Genomic DNA, 18,113 nt, shown 5'->3' with positions numbered 1-18,113 from the left:
TTACTAAATAGCAACACTATTAGAAACAATATTATAATGTAGTCCTAAACAAAACAATAGCAATATAGACATTGCTTAATGAACACTAATATGGGTACACATTTCCACATACACACTGTACAGAAACTCTGGATTGTTCACAGCAAAAACAAAATCAGTAACATTTATAAAGGGTGAGGGGTTGGTGGGTGGTCAAATCAAAGGGCCTCAAAGTTTGTTAATTCGGGTCCACGCCCTTTTCTTCATTAAACTGCAACTTGCACAGGTTCTTTCCCCTAAAATGTATTGCTCCGTTCTTGACATAAGCATCAGTCCTGTTTTAAAGTTCCCTTACGTTGTCCAGTTGTGTTACGTGCGTGTACATACAACCCTTTCTATTAAAGCTCTGCTTCACCATAATATCTGACCATACAAGGACTTAGCATACAGTCAAACAATTCCAAGACAGATGAACATAGCTTCTTATGGACTGGGGCCAGATGTTCACCAGTGTATTAAAAGTCAAGCAAGACTAAACTCTTCATACAAGTCTTGTCCTGATACAAAACAACTGAACTTTAGTCCGGATTGAAGTTAATACAGGGTTTAGCTGTGATTATTGATATCACTGACATTAATTACAAGCTATTCCTTACACCCATAAATTCGATATCGGCATTTAATGTCCAACTGGTTCTTTATGCGGAAGTAGTACATATCACATAAATAAGTCTGAGATGAATTTTATTCACAGGTAAAAAATATACAGAATCGACGCTGATTGGTTGACAGTAAATAGAGGGTTTCCGGTGTTAACCCTGAAGCCATGGTCATACTTGAACGTAAAATGCCTAACATTCATCATAGGCTAGGCATAGCCTGGGCTTGTCTATCTTTCACATCAGCCAATTAGAATCGAATCTGTATCCTTTTAAAAGAGCCGATATTTTCCGGTGTGGCACCACCTTCGGGCTGTTTCAAATTATCCACTAATTAAATGTAGATAAAAGGTGTAGATTACCTTTTTTTTTTTTTGGCTCGTTTCTCGTGAATGAACTTATATAGACATATGACATGTATAGGAACAAGCCCTTAACATACAACATTACACGTAATTCTCTTTGGGGTTTTCCCTTCTCTTACACGGACCACAGCCTTGGGACTTTGGGAAAGTAGATAACACAACCGTGAAATCGATGAAACACGCGTATACTCAGTATAACCTGTACACGTATCATGTTAAAAATCCCCCCACCCCACCCCCACCCCCCCCAAAAAAAACACGCATCGTGACAACTTCTCGCCGTTCCCATTTTCATTTCTTTTGTATTTTTTTTTTAGATCTGTTCAATTTTTGCTGTAGTTATTTGATGTTGAAAATGTGTGATTTAATATGTCTTACTATCCGTCCTTGTTACCAAGTTCCACATTTACCTAACACTAGATACAGTCCCACAATATCGCCAAGTTTGAGATCCAAAGGAGGCCCAAATAAAAAAAAAGCTGTATTTCACCCTGAATTAAATTTCAGTGCACAACATACATGGAAATGAGAACAACGCAACGACTTAGACATGCAGTTTTTCACTACGCAAAATCGAAAAAAGTGACAAAGAAACATCTGTCTTAATTTCGAAGGAGAAACGTTTAGTTCAGTCAAAAACATGAACTATAGTTTCACAAGACGCATGCATATATTGCAACAATACATTTTACCATATGTTATAACGGATCTATTTGCAAGCTTCTTGCATGCTTTTGCACTTACTCTTTAAAAGCAACGTCAGTCTTTTTATGACTGACTGACATATAACTTGGCTACATCATATTAAGGTACCTGTAACAATAAACACTTTTGTTAGCAATTTTTGGAAGAATCCATCTTACAACGGGTATGGAAGGTGGGAGGATCATGGTCGGGCAAAATGGTCTCATTGTAATAAATTATGGAAAACTGATTATATACTGATATATAAAAGTGACAAACTATCTGTACATCATTACTTCATTACAATGATAACAGATCAATTGAAATTCTGTTTCAACAAATAGCATTTCATCTATGGTACCAATGACACTATTAATAAAGTAGTTTTTCTTTTCCCATCATCTATTCATTACAGTGATAACAGTTCAACTGAAATCCATATCATTTTAACTACAAAACCAATGTAACCCAGCAGTTTTTCCCTTTTTCAGCAAAGATTGAAGTGTATGCCGAATCAAGTCTCAGCAATCTATTCACATAAATTTATCTGACTGGTGTTTTACTCGAGAATATTTCACTCTAACGATGACAGCTAACACTATGGTGAGAGGACACCAAGTAGAGCACAGACGAAACCCACGCCCATCTGAGGGTTTCTCTCAGACCTTTCCCTGTACAGGAGAGGAAGTCAGCGTAAGTTGGGCTTGAACTCGCATAGACCACATTGGAGAGTTCTTGTGCTTCATGTTAAAGACATAGAACCAGCTGTTCTATTACCCTCCCTCTCTACTCGATCCCTACCTGCCCCAATTTAATTAGCCCTACCGTATGTGGGAGTGTCTTCAATGGGACGGGGACTTAGGCCTGAGAGTCTAATACTGACTATGTCAGGGAACACAAAACTGAGACCAAACGGTACATAGCATTGCTATGGGAACCAGAGGTTACTCCCTTATTATACACAACCTCATGGAGACCAAACGGGTACATAGCATTGCTATGGGAACCAGAGGTTACTCTCTTATTATACACAACCTCATGGAGACCAAACGGGAACATAGCATTGCTATGGGAACCAGAGGTTACTCTCTTATTATACACAACCTCATGGAGACCAAACTGGAACATAGCATTGTTAAGGGAACCAGAGGTTACTCTCTTATTATACACAACCTCATGGAGACCAAGCAAGTACATAGCATTGCTATGGGAACCAGAGGTTACTCTCTTATTATACACAACCTCATGGAGACCAAACAATCCCCTGCCACTATCTAGGAACCATGGGCTACTTTTTTACAATACCCAATGCCATGGAGACAAGAGAACACGTTACAGGAGAGATCAAAGAGCTAGATGAGTCAAGAGAACCTGAAGATACCCTCTAATAATAGACAACCCCATGGAGACCACATACTTACATGGTACTATCAAGTGAAGAATGGGCTACTCAATGCAATACAGAATGCCATGGTAACCAGGCAATGAGAACCAGAAATATGCTGGCATGACATCAACAAGATCAAACACTTACAAGGCACAGCCATAGGAAATAGAAGGTAACCTCTTGTTATGCACAATGCACCAGAGACCTGCTTTATTACAATACATGACGTCATGGCGACTGACAGCTGCTATTTTGGACCAGGTCAACCTGACAGATACTAGTGCAGTAGGGGTGATCTTTCATGTGGCCATTTTCCTGTAGGAGTTGACTATACACTCAGAAACTTCATGGTCCCCCTCTTGCTCAGAAGAATGGACTCGCTCGATATGGTACTGCGATTCACTCTCAAACTCTGCTTCACAAGATAACAATGTCTTCATCCAATCCTAAAAAAAAAAAGAGAAAAATGTCACATGTTAAACACACAATATAATCTGAGAAGAGGAATGAAAACAGGCGACCTCGAATGGTTTTCCAATGTTCTTGATAACTCCATAAATCATCTTCACATCTGGAATTCTTACAAGGCCATGTGGATATGTCATGTTAGAGCAAGTAGAAACAAGATGTCGCATCACTTATATCCCGCAGTCCTACGGTTAAAAGGCAAAGCAGAGTCCTGGTGACGAAAAGCTGAAACAGGTTTTGAGGATGTTCTCAAGCTATACATATAATTCCTGCCTGACTGGTTCAAACTGATCACATGACTATTTTGCTTACTACAAACCTTCAACATTTTCAACCACTAAAGCACTAAATAACTATATCTCAAAAAACAGCAGTAACAGTCACACAAGCTTGAGACAGGAGTGGGTTTATGATCTAGTGGTTAAATGGGCTTGTTTTTCAATCACTAAGACAAAAAAGTTCAATTCCGACTTTGGACAGAAAATTTGAAACCAACATTCACGGCTGATGGGTACAATACACAATAATACTATGCTTGTGCATCCGTTTGTGCAGTCTAACATTAGTTCAACACCACGTTTTTTTTTACGCCAATAAGGAATGCATATCTATTGATCAGTAAGTTCCCAGAAGTCAGTGGTTTACCCAGAGCGTTCAGGTTTCCTTCAACCACAATAGTGTCCTCCTTTGTAGACGTGAAAAATCCTTGAGTATGGGTTACCACATCCCCAAACGAAATGAATGTTTGCACTTGGCAATACGCGCGTCAAGAAAGGGGAGATAATCTCAGCATGATTATCTAAGTGGACAATACTCACGTCACTATTCAAGGGAGGTAACCGCCCACCATACTCCTCTGGAAGGACATCTGCCTCAAGGAATTTATGAAGATTACGGAAATTCGTGGAGTGAAAATGAAGCTGTCAAACAAACAAAAACAACACATTGAAAATGGTCAAAGCATTTGTTGCGTTTGATATATCAAACTTTTACCCAATCTACACCCCACAGGAATACTGATAAGTAAAACCCAGACTGCTCATTTGGCAACTGATGTTAACGGCTGCTGAATATTTGGATTTTTCTTTATAAAAGTACTGCCAGTTCTTCTTGAAACTATAAAATGATTATATGCATGACAGGATCGACCATTACACTTAAATAACCGATATCGTTTTCCCAAATAACAAGTCATTTTGAATGGTGTTTTCAGAAAATGAATACTTTCAAATTTATATTCAAAATTTTCACTGACTTCATTTGATTTATTTTTTTTATTTGCTTGAAACTTAATGCCATTCACAAGAATTTTTCACTCATATCTTGGCTATCATTTATTCATCACTATTCAGTTTTTTCACGACCTTATCAACCTTGTTCACCGCCACATACTTTTCATAGACTGAACTGCAAACTACAGTGCCGTAAAAGTGACATGGTTAGAAAAACAAATATAAACAGAAAAAAAAAATAACAACACAACTTTTAAAGTTTCACTTACATTTTTTAATAAGTCGTTCGGACAACTTAGTAAAGATCTCATGTGCACAACCTCACAAAGATATCATGCGCACGACACACTTGTGCATTTCTATTGGTCAGTTATCTCGTGAGCATCACTGATTTTAAAAAAAACATAACTGACACTTTGCAAGTTGTGTGTGTATTATTTTTTCCATTTAAATTTTGTTTATAACCATGTCACTTTTATGGCTCCATAGCAAACTCACCCTCTGGACGGTTTTCTCCTTAAGAAAGGGGCGGATAACTGAGAAAATCAGCTTGAAGACAACAGGTTCATTGACGTAGTGCAGTCCCTTGAATCTGGCCGGGAATGCCTCCTGTAATGGAAAGCAAAAAATAGTTGTTTCTTCCAACGACCTAACCGGTATGGCGTGAGTGAAGCCCTAGCAAAACAAGTGACCTGCCATGACCTTATGGCATGGGTGAATTTGTACACGTAGTAAATGACAGACTTATTCTGTGAGAGAGCTCTGGAGCTAGAAATCACATGATATCCTCAGTTGTTCCCCTAGTGCTAAAGCATACGAAAATGCCTCATTTGGAATAACTGCCAGCGAAAGTGCATTTGTTGGACTTGTGTAATTTTCAGTTTTCAAAGTTATTCTGAGTATTTCTACTGTTTACGTACAGAGTTTTTGTACAACCAGGGCTTACTGGTCGCTGATGGAGTGGTAAACATGGCCCACTTTCCATCTGCTTCAGGGGGTGGCCATTTTGTTTTTGCGAACACTAGTGCAATCCCGTGTTTTCTAACTTCCTGTTTTCAAGCTTCAAGCTGACTTGAATTGAAACAGTAAAATAAATCTGACCTGTATGACGTGAGTGAACCTCTTAGCAAATGACGGTGATATCTGGCGTACATGGGGCCAACTGACACCTTTGAAATCACCCAATAAAACAAACCCATTAACCTGAGTTTCTTCATCCTAAAATTTAAAGAAAAAAAAACAACATTTTTAATACCACTTTTTTTTTTTATTGCCTTATCAAGAGAAGTATCTTTAGATTCTCTATGTTATTTATTTATCTGTGTTCGTATTTATTTATTTATTTATTTGGTCTGCCAAAAACCTGCGAATGGTCGTGGGTTTCCACCCACCATAATACTGGCCGCTGTCGTATAAGTGAAATATTCTTGAGTACAGCGTAAAATACCAATCAAATAGAATAAATAAATACATATTCATTTATTTGATTGTCCTTTATGGCATGAACAATATTATCAAAATATCACCAAAAGTTTACAATTAAAAAAAGTACAATGACTTTAATGCAGTTCATGGCCTATAGTTTCATCACCACTAACCTTCCCACCCCCCGCCCCCAAAATATATTTTCAATGGCAAATAAATTTCATATCCTATATTCTAAATAAACCTCAAATTAACTTCATAGACAAACTTGCAGAATCAGGTAAAATGCGCTCATTTACTGCAATAGACCCTGATTGATTACGCTTGTAATGAAATACAGGGAAAGCCTGACCTCTATCAGTTTGCTGAGCGTGAGGTAGTTAGCCCTGAAGACGTCATTCAGACTGTACTTCTCAGGGTTCCACAAACCTGCTCCAACAAAAAACCGCAACAGTTAATCACGTTGACAATAATACTCTCTATCAATCATTAAATTTGCTGTGATCCTTTCCTTTATTTTAGTTGAAATTTGTACAAATAATTTACACAGAATTTACGTTGTCAAGTAATATTTTGACCTTGTTACATCAGAAATAACAAATTTAAAGCGAGCTGAAATATTGACATAAGTCTAAGATTGCTTTGTTTATTTATTTATTTATTTGATTGGTGTTTTACGCCGTGCTCAAGAATATTTCACTTATACGATGGCGGCCAGCATTATGGTGGGTGGAAACCAGGCACAGCCCGGGGAAACCCACGACCATCCGCAGGTTGCTGCCAGACATTCTCGCGTACGGCCAGAGAGGAAGCCAGCATGAGCTGGACTTGAACTCACAGCGACTGCATTGGTGAGAGACTCCTGGGTCATTACGCTGCACTAGCGCTTTAACCAACTGAGCCACAAAAGATTGCTTTGTGATTCGAGGCCTGGGGAACAGTTCCAGTATAAATCCTATCTATCTAAGATCCAATCTCGACCCAAACCATAAAGAATACGTGCACTGTCACAGGGAGACCTTCTCATAATAAACCCTTTTAATCTCTAAACTTTTAATATCTACATTATCATTATATATAAAATGTCATTATATATAAAATTGTTTGATACATCACAAATTTATCAATTTATTTGATTGGTGTTTTACGCAGAACTCAAGAATATTTCACGTATACAGCGGCAGCCAGAATTAGGGAAACTCATGACCACCCGCAGGTTGCTGCAAGTCTTCCCACATACAACCGGAGAGGAAACCAGCATGAGCTTGACATGAACTCATAGAGACCACATTGGTGAGAGACCATTACACTTAAAGTCCATTACCTAAAAGTATGCAACTTCCCTATGGCTAGTCTCCATGGCACTTGACACTTTTCTTCGATTTCTAACACATTACCAGCGAAATCAGCAATCAGCTATATCATAGTTTTCAAATACGGAGTTTCGATTTCAAGGTGTGGCCAGTTCTTGTAGCAGCCGCTTACAATTAGATTTCCCATGATTCAGTTAATAATTTCCACCCAAGAGGTTGGCATATTTCTCCACCAGCTGGCACATGTTTCTACAGATGACGTAACATGTGTACTGTGCCGTGGAGACACCCTGTAGTTATAGGGAAGTTGCATACTTCTAGGTAATGGACTTCTGATTACACTGATTGGCATTTATTTATTTATTTATCTGATTGGAGTTTTACACCATACCCAGGAATATTTTAGTTCTACGACAACTGCAGCATAATAGTGGGAGGAAAGCAGGCAGACCTCAGGGGTACCCACGACCATCCACAGGTAGCTGCAAGGCCATCTCACATACCACCACAGAGGAAGCCAGCATTAGCTAGACGTAAACTCGTAGCCCGCACGCAGGTAAGAGGATTACTGGATTATTGTGCTGCGCTTGCACACTAAGCACTAGGCCACGTAGGTCACACACATTGATATTCAGTATTAGAACAGGAACTTAAAGGAGAAGAAAACATAACAATGACATAACAATGGATTTTTTTTTTCAAGAGGAAAGGGTATTTGAAAATATTATTGTATGGAGGGTATGTGGGACCAACTTTTGGTATTTATTGTTGCATAATATGTTCTCAATAAGGACGTGATGCTTGTCTCATAAATTTATTTGAATGTAAATTTGTTGTTAATATCCAAACATATGCATTTAATCCAAATTATGACAATACATGTATATAAGAGTATATTAATAATATTAACATGCTCAAAATTTAGAGTGAAAACATTTCTTGGCTGAAAAACACAAATTCTAGTGCAAATATATTTACTAAACATGTGTTTCATTCTCATTTATATTACCCAACGATTATATATACCAAAAAGGTGGTCCCAAATATCACTTTCATCTGTGCTTCATGTAATTTTTTTATTTTTTATGTTTTCTCTGCCTTTAACAGGACTGTCATATATATACCTGGCCTGAAGACAACAATTTGCCGCCCGTGTTTGTCTCGATGTTTGAGCGCTGTTATCACCCCGTCTTCTAGAACATGCTTAACTCTTGATGGTCGAAGGTCGTTAAATATTTCCGGGTTGTCACGCTTCACTTTGTAGTGGTTCACTAAAAGTTTCAATGCTCTGTCATAGTCAAACTTGCGTGCTCGGAGAAATCGGAGTAGAAATGCATCGTCAGTTCTGATTGTCAATCCTGGCAAAGAAGAGAATACAAACGCTGTGGGAAATGTGGAAATTACAGCAGAATACTCCTAATCCAGCCCCTGATAATGTTGTAAAGGGGAACAACTCTGCCAAATGAAGTCAGAAAACTTCCAAAATACATCACACACCTGTACCTTATGACTTATAAACTTGTCACAAAAGAACATGCAAACGAAGATTCATTTATTTATTTGATTGGTGTTTTACGACACACTCTAGAATACTTCACTTATAAGAGGGCGGCCAGCAAAATGGTGGGAGGAAAACAAGGGAAACCCACGACCATTCGCAGATTGCTGGTAATCCTTCTCACATACAGCTGGAGAGGAAGCCACCATGAGCTGGGCATGCATTCACAGCGACTGCAGTGGTGGGAGGCTCCTGGGTCATTGCGCCATGCCCCCTCGGCCACAGAATGGGAGGAATACCCCACAAAAGAAGAGGAATACATTTATTTTTCAGAGATTAATACCAAAATGTCATCAAATATTGCATGTACTTTTGGTGCAGGCTGTAACAAAACCTCTTATGTACAAATCTCTTCCTAAAAGCTTAGAGCAGAACTCAGGTATAACAAGTAGCCTAACTACTCTAATTCCTTAACCTTTCCCCATATGAAAGAGCAATTCTCAGTGTAATTTATGCATGGTTTTGATTTGGTTTTGAAGACAAAACTACATTGGTTGGATTGGCCAATTTCAGGGTTTCACAAAAAGTAGGACTTAATAAGTTTACACAAAATAATGCCCTCAGAATTTCCTTGAATAAACACCTTACAAACATGCGAAAAGATTGAAGAACTACAGTATGTCATGGTCAGAATTTTAGGTCTTTGGTGTTTGACATCACACTCAAGAATTTTCATCTGTATGACAGAGGTCAGGTTTACGGGTGAGAAACATAGTGTGCTGAAGAAAAGCATTGTCCTTCATCTAATCAATGACAAACTTCTTGACTTGAAGCTGTCCTGAAACAAGCATGAGTTACACGTAGATTCAAGGAGCTAGCAGCAACACATATTATGAGCATGCAATCCTAAATACTGTTTACTTTTGTAAGTTTTTAAACCTTTACATGGAGCAATAAGCCGAGACGCCTTTTCAGGAGTCCCGCAAGTTCATGCAGATATGGATAAGACAGGGTGGGAGCTCTCGCAAACTATCGCAGCTAAAAGGCAACTTTTTAGGGCACTTGCTAGACTGAATACACTTCTCGCAGATCCGGGTCTGGTGGCCCAACAGCACTGTAAGCAGCTGTCGTAAAATCACACCTTTTAGCTGCAATAGTTCCCAAGAGCCCCCACCCGATCTCATCTTTACTTGCATGAACTCTCGAGATTCCTGAAATGCCGACTCAGCTTATTGTTTTGTGGAGTTGGATTAGGTCCAGGTGGATTACCACAAAGCAAAAGCTATGCTAATCTGGATTCTGACAAAAATAAAACAGGAAAATAAAAGAACTGGAATTCTTCTTGTCAGTTTATTATGCACCTCATTTCGGAGTACTCCAATTTAAACTTAAAAGTCTAAAAAAAAAAAAAAAAAAAAATGAGCACTCACCTCCATGCTTGATGACCATATCTCTAAGAGCCTGTATATCACGACTTCTCCATTCAGCCTTTTCGTTCAGTTCCCGTTCAGCCTTGGCCACCAGTTCAGTTGACAGAGTACACACATAGCCTCTATCACCTGTCTGACTGTTTTCCATGCTTTACCCTGCCCAGTATCAGCATTCTCCAACACACCAACACACACACACCTATCCCTTAATAGCCTGTACTATACAGCTGCAAAGAGATGAGAAAATGCTGATATATACACATATATATACACATATAACAGTTTAGTTTCCTGGGTTTCTGCTCAGTTTGTTACCCACGACATTCAAAAGCATAACACATCAAACTCAACATGTTCCATATACTGTTTATTTGGATAGTATATTCAAACGCATAAAACCACATACATTATTTATACAATCTGTTGCAAATTGTTTAGACAGATAAACACTCATTCTGTTGTGTAAATGCATTTCTTCGGATGTTATATTGAGAACCATTACCACTTAGAGAGTAGACTATTTCCCTACTTTTTGTTTAGACATTATATTTGGAATCATTACCAATTACACTCATTGTTAAAACCTATGAATGTAAAGAAAAAATAATGTTCGCTCACCTGTAGTTCTAACCCGTCGTTGTTGTTGTTCTACTCCACTGTCATCATTCGACTACCTCAAAGATTCCACTGCGACCTACTTTTGAGTAAACACGGCAGTGAGAGTCTTGAAAAAAGGCTCAGCTTTTAGACCAGGCTGTACCACACATCTTTTTTGAAAACCAAATAAATGTTGACACCTTATTCGAGTGAAGTGTGGACTGTTGCTTTTCTGTCAACATTTCCATTTCCGGTATAGAGACTCGTTCGTTGACGAATGACTCGTACCTCGTACCTTTCTGCATTAAACTGCGGGAAATCAATTTTCCAGCTGTCCAGTGGCGTATATAGAGGGACTTTGCACTGTGAAGGTTGAAGCGTCGATGGGGGTTATCATTTCCACCTTTCACGAGACAAATATTTATAATACTCAGTCTTCACTGTGCAATATTCTATTTATTATTTAAATTTTGACAATATCGTGCTTTTGTGTATTTGAACAGGTTTAAGCAATGTTTTTGTCTGTAGATTTGTGAATATAGCGTGGCGTCGCACATGGGGTCCTGTATGACGTTGTGTCTTGTACCGACAAGTATTAGTATTATGACGTCATTCTGCTAAGGTCGGATGGGAACGTCACAAAACGAAACGTTTCTCTGTGACGTCATGGCGTAGGAATGTTTTAAGACTCTGGCGAGAAACAAACGAAATTCTAGACTCGACTTTAGTCAATTTGATCCTACAGGGTCACGAGTTTGGAGATTTTGTTTATCTCATAAATGGAAAATCGAAAAAAGTACAAAATTATGCCTCAAATCAGCGAGAATATTTTGTCTTCTTTGTCTGCACGGGCGTGTGCGGCAGTGTGGAGGAATTTAAGTATGTGACATCAGTTAGTAGTGCTCAGACCCAAGCACACTATTTATACGCAACATCAAATAAAGATCCATCTCGTGCTGGCTTCCTCTCCAGCTGGACGTGGGGAGGTCTGTAGCATCCTGCGGATGGTCGTGGGTTTCCCTCGGACTCTACCCGGTTTCCTCCCACCATAAAGCTGGCCGCCGTCGTATAAGTACATGATTTTGTCCCAGAAATGCAGACGATAAAATCACGTAGTAAAGAAAAAAGTAGTCCTGTTCATGTGTAGCTTTTGATTGGCTGATTTTTATGAATGAACTACTGTGAGACGGTCAAGTACATGTAGCTCTCTCAACATTGACGACGAAAGGTGGGATACGATATTTATCCCAACTCCTCGCAAGTCCTGGGTCACATTTATGGGATAAATTGGATTTATTTATTAAGGGTCCACACAGGTATTATTCCAATGATTTTGTGAGCAACATACAGCCTAGACCGCTTGACCGATTGACTTGAAGTTTGGCCGTAAAATTCCCCAATAGGCCTATCTGAAGTTGAGCACCACGGAGGCCGACTTTTTGTAATGTCAGGTGATTTGGCGGCCATATTGTATTTTCTTTGAAATCGTTAAAACATCTTCTTTTCCAGAACCACTGAACGGATTATTCTGAAACTTAATATTCAGGTAGACCGTTGGTAGTTACAATAAGTTTGAAAAAATCGTTGACTTCCGGTAAAAACTGTGGAAGCTCGCCATTGGTCGAAGACGTGACGTGACAACTACTTTTGAAATTTAAATTTCTTTAACGTGTTCTTGTGTATTTTGAGCCCTGATTCCGATTCTGCTTTTATTTTTTTTACCTATCTTTGTAACTTTTAAAGATATTGTCCAAAAAAAAATCAAAAATTATTCACGTAATTTCAGTGAACTGAACCTCGAGAAATATCGGAGCGAGAAAAGTGAAAGTTGCACCGAAGTGTAACCCAAGATATGCTGTTTCCATAGCGTGTCAGCGGATGGTTTTCTCGCTAGAAGCGTTTAAATGACACCGCCTTTTCATTTTCATAAAGAAATGTTTGTGCTATTGTTTTAACATTGAGTTAGACAGCATTTGGGAAGATATTAAATCTGCTGCATTGTCAACGACTTCCCAAAGGCGTCGTGCGTTTAGATATAGTTCAGTTGTCTCCCATTTGACAGTGTACAATGATAACTACGAGAACGAACAACGTGGACACCGGCCGAAACTGCTTTGCAGTTCAAGTTTATTCATTTATTTGATGTTACATGCCGTACTCAAGAATATTTCACTTGTGCGACGATTGTCAGCATAATGATGGGGGAAACAGGGCAGAGCCCAGGGGAAACCCGCGACCGTCCGAGGGCTGCTGGAAAACAACAAGTAAGTGATCTAAGTAATAAAACTCCTTGCATCAAACCTGAATGCCTGTTTTGTTTTTATATTCACGAAAAGTTGAACATGCATGTTGCAAGGTTTTGTGTCCAGCAACCCACATACATGTAAGTGTAGGTTTCTCGCAATGATGGTCATACACAATGCATGTGGAATGTCTTGGGCTATTTATTGTTATTAGGTTTTATTCCCGACTCAAGTCCATACAATACAAACATTCATAATAAATACTGAGATTACATATAATGACAGCTTGTAGCCAGACAATGTGTTAATGTATTAAGAGTATGACTCCACTTAGTTCATAATACTGAATAAACACGGACATCTAACGTTCATACAGTAGATATCGTTTGATTGATACTGGATTTAAGTCTCGTTAACAAGTAGTATGATATTTGTTGTTATTATTATTATTATTATTATTATTATTATTATTATTATTATTATTATTAGATTCAAGTCCATGCAATACAAACATGCTTGAGAAATACTGAGATTACATATAATGACAGCTTGTAGCCAGACAATGTATTAATAAAGAGTATGACTCCACTTAGCACATATTCATGAAAATCACACATAATATACACATGCAAGGAAATACCATGACACGGTCTTTTTTAAAATCTACACGGGACCTTATTTTTTTGGCCAATGTTTATTTGTTTGTCTGTCTGTCAATATCTTTACGGAATAAAAGCTATACAAGAATTTGCGACTGGGTGACTGAAATTTTAGTTATAGGTGGCCTTGGAATAAGAACCAATATTTTACGTTTTCGTCATCACCCGGCTCGCGATTAGGATTCAGGATTTTTTAAACCGATTCTTTTCCATTTGCAGGCATTGAACTGAAATCTAGAATAAATATATTAGGCCCTATATCAATTTGTCTGTAAACCACAGGAATTGGTACATTTAGCTCAGCTAGAGGTTTGCTCTCTATGAGCTAATACATTACCATGCCTCCTTTTTCCTTTCCTTTTCGGCCGTACGTGGGAAGGTCTGTCAGCAACCTGCGGATGGTCGTGGGTTTCCCCCGGGCTCTGCCCGGTTTCCACCCACCATAATGCTGGCCGCCGTCGTATAAGTGAAATATTCTTGAGTACGGCGTAAAACACCAATCAAAAAAATAAATAAATCCTTTCCTTTTTTCCCCTATTACTTTAAGCTTAATTCTTGCTGTTAATTATGATAACACTATTTAAAGTTTTATTTATTTATTTATTTGTTTGGTGTTTTACGCCGTACCCAAGAATATTTCACTTATACGACGGGGGTCAGCATTATGGTGGGTGGAAACTGGGCAGAGCTCGGGGGAAACCCACCACCATCCGCAGGTTGCTTCCCACGTATAAAGTTAGGAAATAGATTCCGTATTTATTCACATTTGTGTTAAAACAAAACACAGGCAATGTTAAATGAAGCAAAGTCCACGTATACAGGAGGTACTGCAGAATTATTTATATCCAAATTCAACTAAACGTATTTTGTATACAGTCTATTAAAAAACACAATTATGCATGTAAGTGAAAATTGTTCAAAGGACATTATTAACACAATGCTACTTTAAGAAAATATGTAGGAATATAATATAAAAACTTAAGTAATGTATGTGAAGGCTACTTCCTATGTTATATATGTGGATGATATGAGGACACTCCAGTTTCCCACAACCCTAATCGCCGTCACGTGAGTCACATATTGTTGAGTTAACATTAAAGTGCCACGGACGCGGTTTTTAAAGTAACAAAAGAACATTATCTGATGAAAATGAAAGTCAGTAGAATGTATACACATGTATATGTGTATTGGTTTGCTTTGAATGAACTTTGTAGTGGGTTTATTTCGTTGCAACGACTGCTTAAATATACGCTTATTCATAGTTTCGAGCATCCGGGTTCCTGGCAGGAGGTATTAAATAGCATGGAGCTAATTAGGAGAAATGCTGGTTTATGCTGATTCCTAAAGTTCAAAGTAGTTCATGACACTGCAACTATCATATCTGAAGGCTACACACATTCTGATTACTTTTCCAGAAAAAAAAATCTTACCTAAAAGTTGTGTTTTTCAATTTTGATGCCAAAATCTTCTCCATTGCCTTTCTCACCTGGATTAAATTCGCTTTGATTTCACCTGCAGTACTTTAGTCACGTGACCAAAGGGTGTACTGATGATTGCCTCAGAGCAACTGTGACATCACTGCGAAACTATGAATAAAACCTGTGACGTCATAAATTTGTACGCTCAGTTTGCTAACATAAGATACTGACACATTTATGAACTGAGATTTGACTATTTAGTGTATTCAATGTAGCCCGTGCCGTGTGAGTGGCTTTAAAAAATTTAACTATTTGAAGATGATGGAAAATGCATGGGTATGAAATGATTTTTCATAATATATAACAGCATTAACATCCGGAATCGAACTCGTGCGTGCCACACATACGTGTGATTTGGATTAAATAAACAGTCTTGCACGCTACATGGTGCCGGCTTATATCTGCTATTTACTGACCGTCCATGACGTATAGGCCACAAAAAATGTTCAGCAGACCCCAAAAAGGCGGCCTCTGTTCTCCACTTACTTCGTCTTCGATCGGAGTCTCAATTTTCAGCCAATTATTGCAATTTAACTAAATATAGACTCTCTCTCTCTATATATATATATATAAATATCGTCAACCAGCTCATGACCTGTGCTTTGATTTGGTCGACTGTGCCGGCTTTATAAGGCGATCCATTGACCGTCGAGCGATCAAACTGAAATAATTGGCACTGTGCCTCTGTTAGTACCGAGATGTGCATTGTTTTCTGTGAATGCTCAATCAATACAAATGATTGGCTGGCTGGTCGCTGAATGAGTTGAAGAATAAAGCTGTGGCAAGGCCATAGTAGCCTGTGCAAACCGAACTGTTTATATGCGTGAGAAGGTTAGTTGTTGGTCAGCTGCTCTATACAATTATAAACCCCACTACTGCGGTTTGAACGGCTAGAACATTTGACGGGTACTTAATATCACCCTCCTGGCTAGAAGGCTATGTTTTTGTTGGCGTCCTTTTACCTCCCTGCCTTGCCTGTCTGTCTGTCTACCTGTCTGTCTGACTACTTGTCTGCCGGTCTGTCTGTCTGCCGGCCGTCCGGCCTGTTTGTTTGTCTGCATGCCTGCCTGCCTGCCTGCCTGTCTGTCTGTCTGGCCTTGGCTTAAGGACATGTCTATCCAATTTTGATGATTATTCAGATCGGGTTTTGAGCGTAGTAATGTTTTAAACGATTTTTGCGACATTGACAGAGAGGACAAAAGTGTTGATTATTGCTCCGAGTATTGATTGTAGTGCGGGAATTTGTACATTTATCTGCGGCGGTCATTTGCTCCATCGGCGTGCTATCGTGTTCATTTGATCCAAGGTCTTTAACGCCATATTTAAAAATAACTTTCACTTGTACATCAGGGCGGCGGAGTATATTGGTTACAGCCGTAATTGATTGTAATTAAACTAACGCATGTTTGTCATGGTTTGTCGCTGGCTGTGTGTTTACAGTTCATTATCGCTGTCTCTTTTTATTTAAAAATAAATTTCTCGGGAGCACCAGATGAAACTGTAAACGACACCCAACAGCTGCAGACAACTGACTCCAGGAACCCGGTCACGTGCGAGCAGCTGATACCAGAAGCGAAATCTTCTACCCAGTCCCATGCTGTCAATACCGCCGACGCAAGAAACGACACCTCACCCAAACTCGTGTGGGTCACGGTGACACCAGAAACGACACCTTACCCATTCTTGTGTGGTCTATACCGACGCAAGAAACGACATTTTAATCAGTGCAGTGCGGTCTATATCGACACGAGAAACGACAGTTTACTCAGTCTCGTGCGGTCTATACCCACGCATGAAACGACACCCTGCCCAGTCTCGTGAGGTTCATTCCGACACCAGAAACGTTACCCAGTATTGTGTGGTCTATGTACTGGCACCGGAAACGTGTGTGCGTATGCTTGAATTCAAGGTCTGTCGGACCGGATTTGTCAGTTCAACTCGCGATATACAACTACGCCTGTCCATTGGACAAGAATTTTGTTCACTGTTCGAGGGGTCTTGGTGACAATAATCGGTCAACGATCTTCGTGTGACCCGTTCGCTGACCGAAGATCTCTTGTCTTCCATAAATATGGTGTGCATAGTTGTTTTCAATGATCATTTGTTCGCTGCTTAACACAATACTCAAAAGTTCTTGAGTAGGTCCTATACACGATGGCGGTTCGTTTTATGGAAGAAACCGGAATGCAGTTCATGTAACGCAAAATCCCGTTCCTCTACGTGAATCTCGTTGTAAATGATAGGACTGACACGTGATCATCACTCATCAGATGACATGCAAATCTAGCTCTGATTCACATGAATTTCACGCTAGGAAACCGAAGCGTCGCGGAAACCACCAACTTTTGCCAAGTTACTGACGACCTCAATTTCTACATTTGACTTATACATATAGATACGCACACTATATATTTGTGGAATACAAGTGGCTTGGCGAGCGTCGTTGTTACTAAAGCCCCACGAACACTGAGAGCGTGAAAAACTACAATTCACATACCCTAAGCCTGGGTTTGAAACCGCACCTCGGGAGTCAAAGTGATTTAATTTGTCCATATTTAACAACATCCTTGGCCATATGCATTTATAATCATACAGCTAAATTGAGAATTCAGCCATGTTAAAGCCATATCACCTGTTCTCAGCTATATCGACAATGTTCCAGCGATATCGCTTGTACTCTGCCGTATCGGCAATGT

The 18,113-nt window shown here is 39.2% G+C and overlaps 1 protein-coding gene across 1 annotated transcript; it reads right to left on the bottom strand.

Annotated features, from left to right (window-relative positions):
- Positions 1–1,932: 1,932 nt before the first annotated feature.
- Positions 1,933–11,265, bottom strand: LOC135463856 (alpha-tocopherol transfer protein-like). The gene is made up of 8 exons (XM_064741312.1): positions 11,059–11,265; positions 10,441–10,667; positions 8,637–8,870; positions 6,552–6,628; positions 5,876–5,992; positions 5,273–5,383; positions 4,361–4,462; positions 1,933–3,520 (listed from the first exon to the last, which is right to left on the bottom strand). The coding sequence occupies exons 2-8, from the start codon at positions 10,586–10,588 to the stop codon at positions 3,374–3,376; spliced, it is 936 nt and encodes a 311-aa protein (XP_064597382.1). The 5' UTR covers positions 10,589–10,667; positions 11,059–11,265; the 3' UTR covers positions 1,933–3,373.
- Positions 11,266–18,113: the final 6,848 nt, after the last annotated feature.

This window comes from Liolophura sinensis, chromosome 3, assembly GCF_032854445.1.
Source record: "Liolophura sinensis isolate JHLJ2023 chromosome 3, CUHK_Ljap_v2, whole genome shotgun sequence".
Lineage (NCBI taxonomy): Eukaryota > Metazoa > Mollusca > Polyplacophora > Chitonida > Chitonidae > Liolophura > Liolophura sinensis.
Note: the sequence above shows the minus strand (reverse complement) of the source record. Positions and strands in the feature narration are given on the sequence as shown.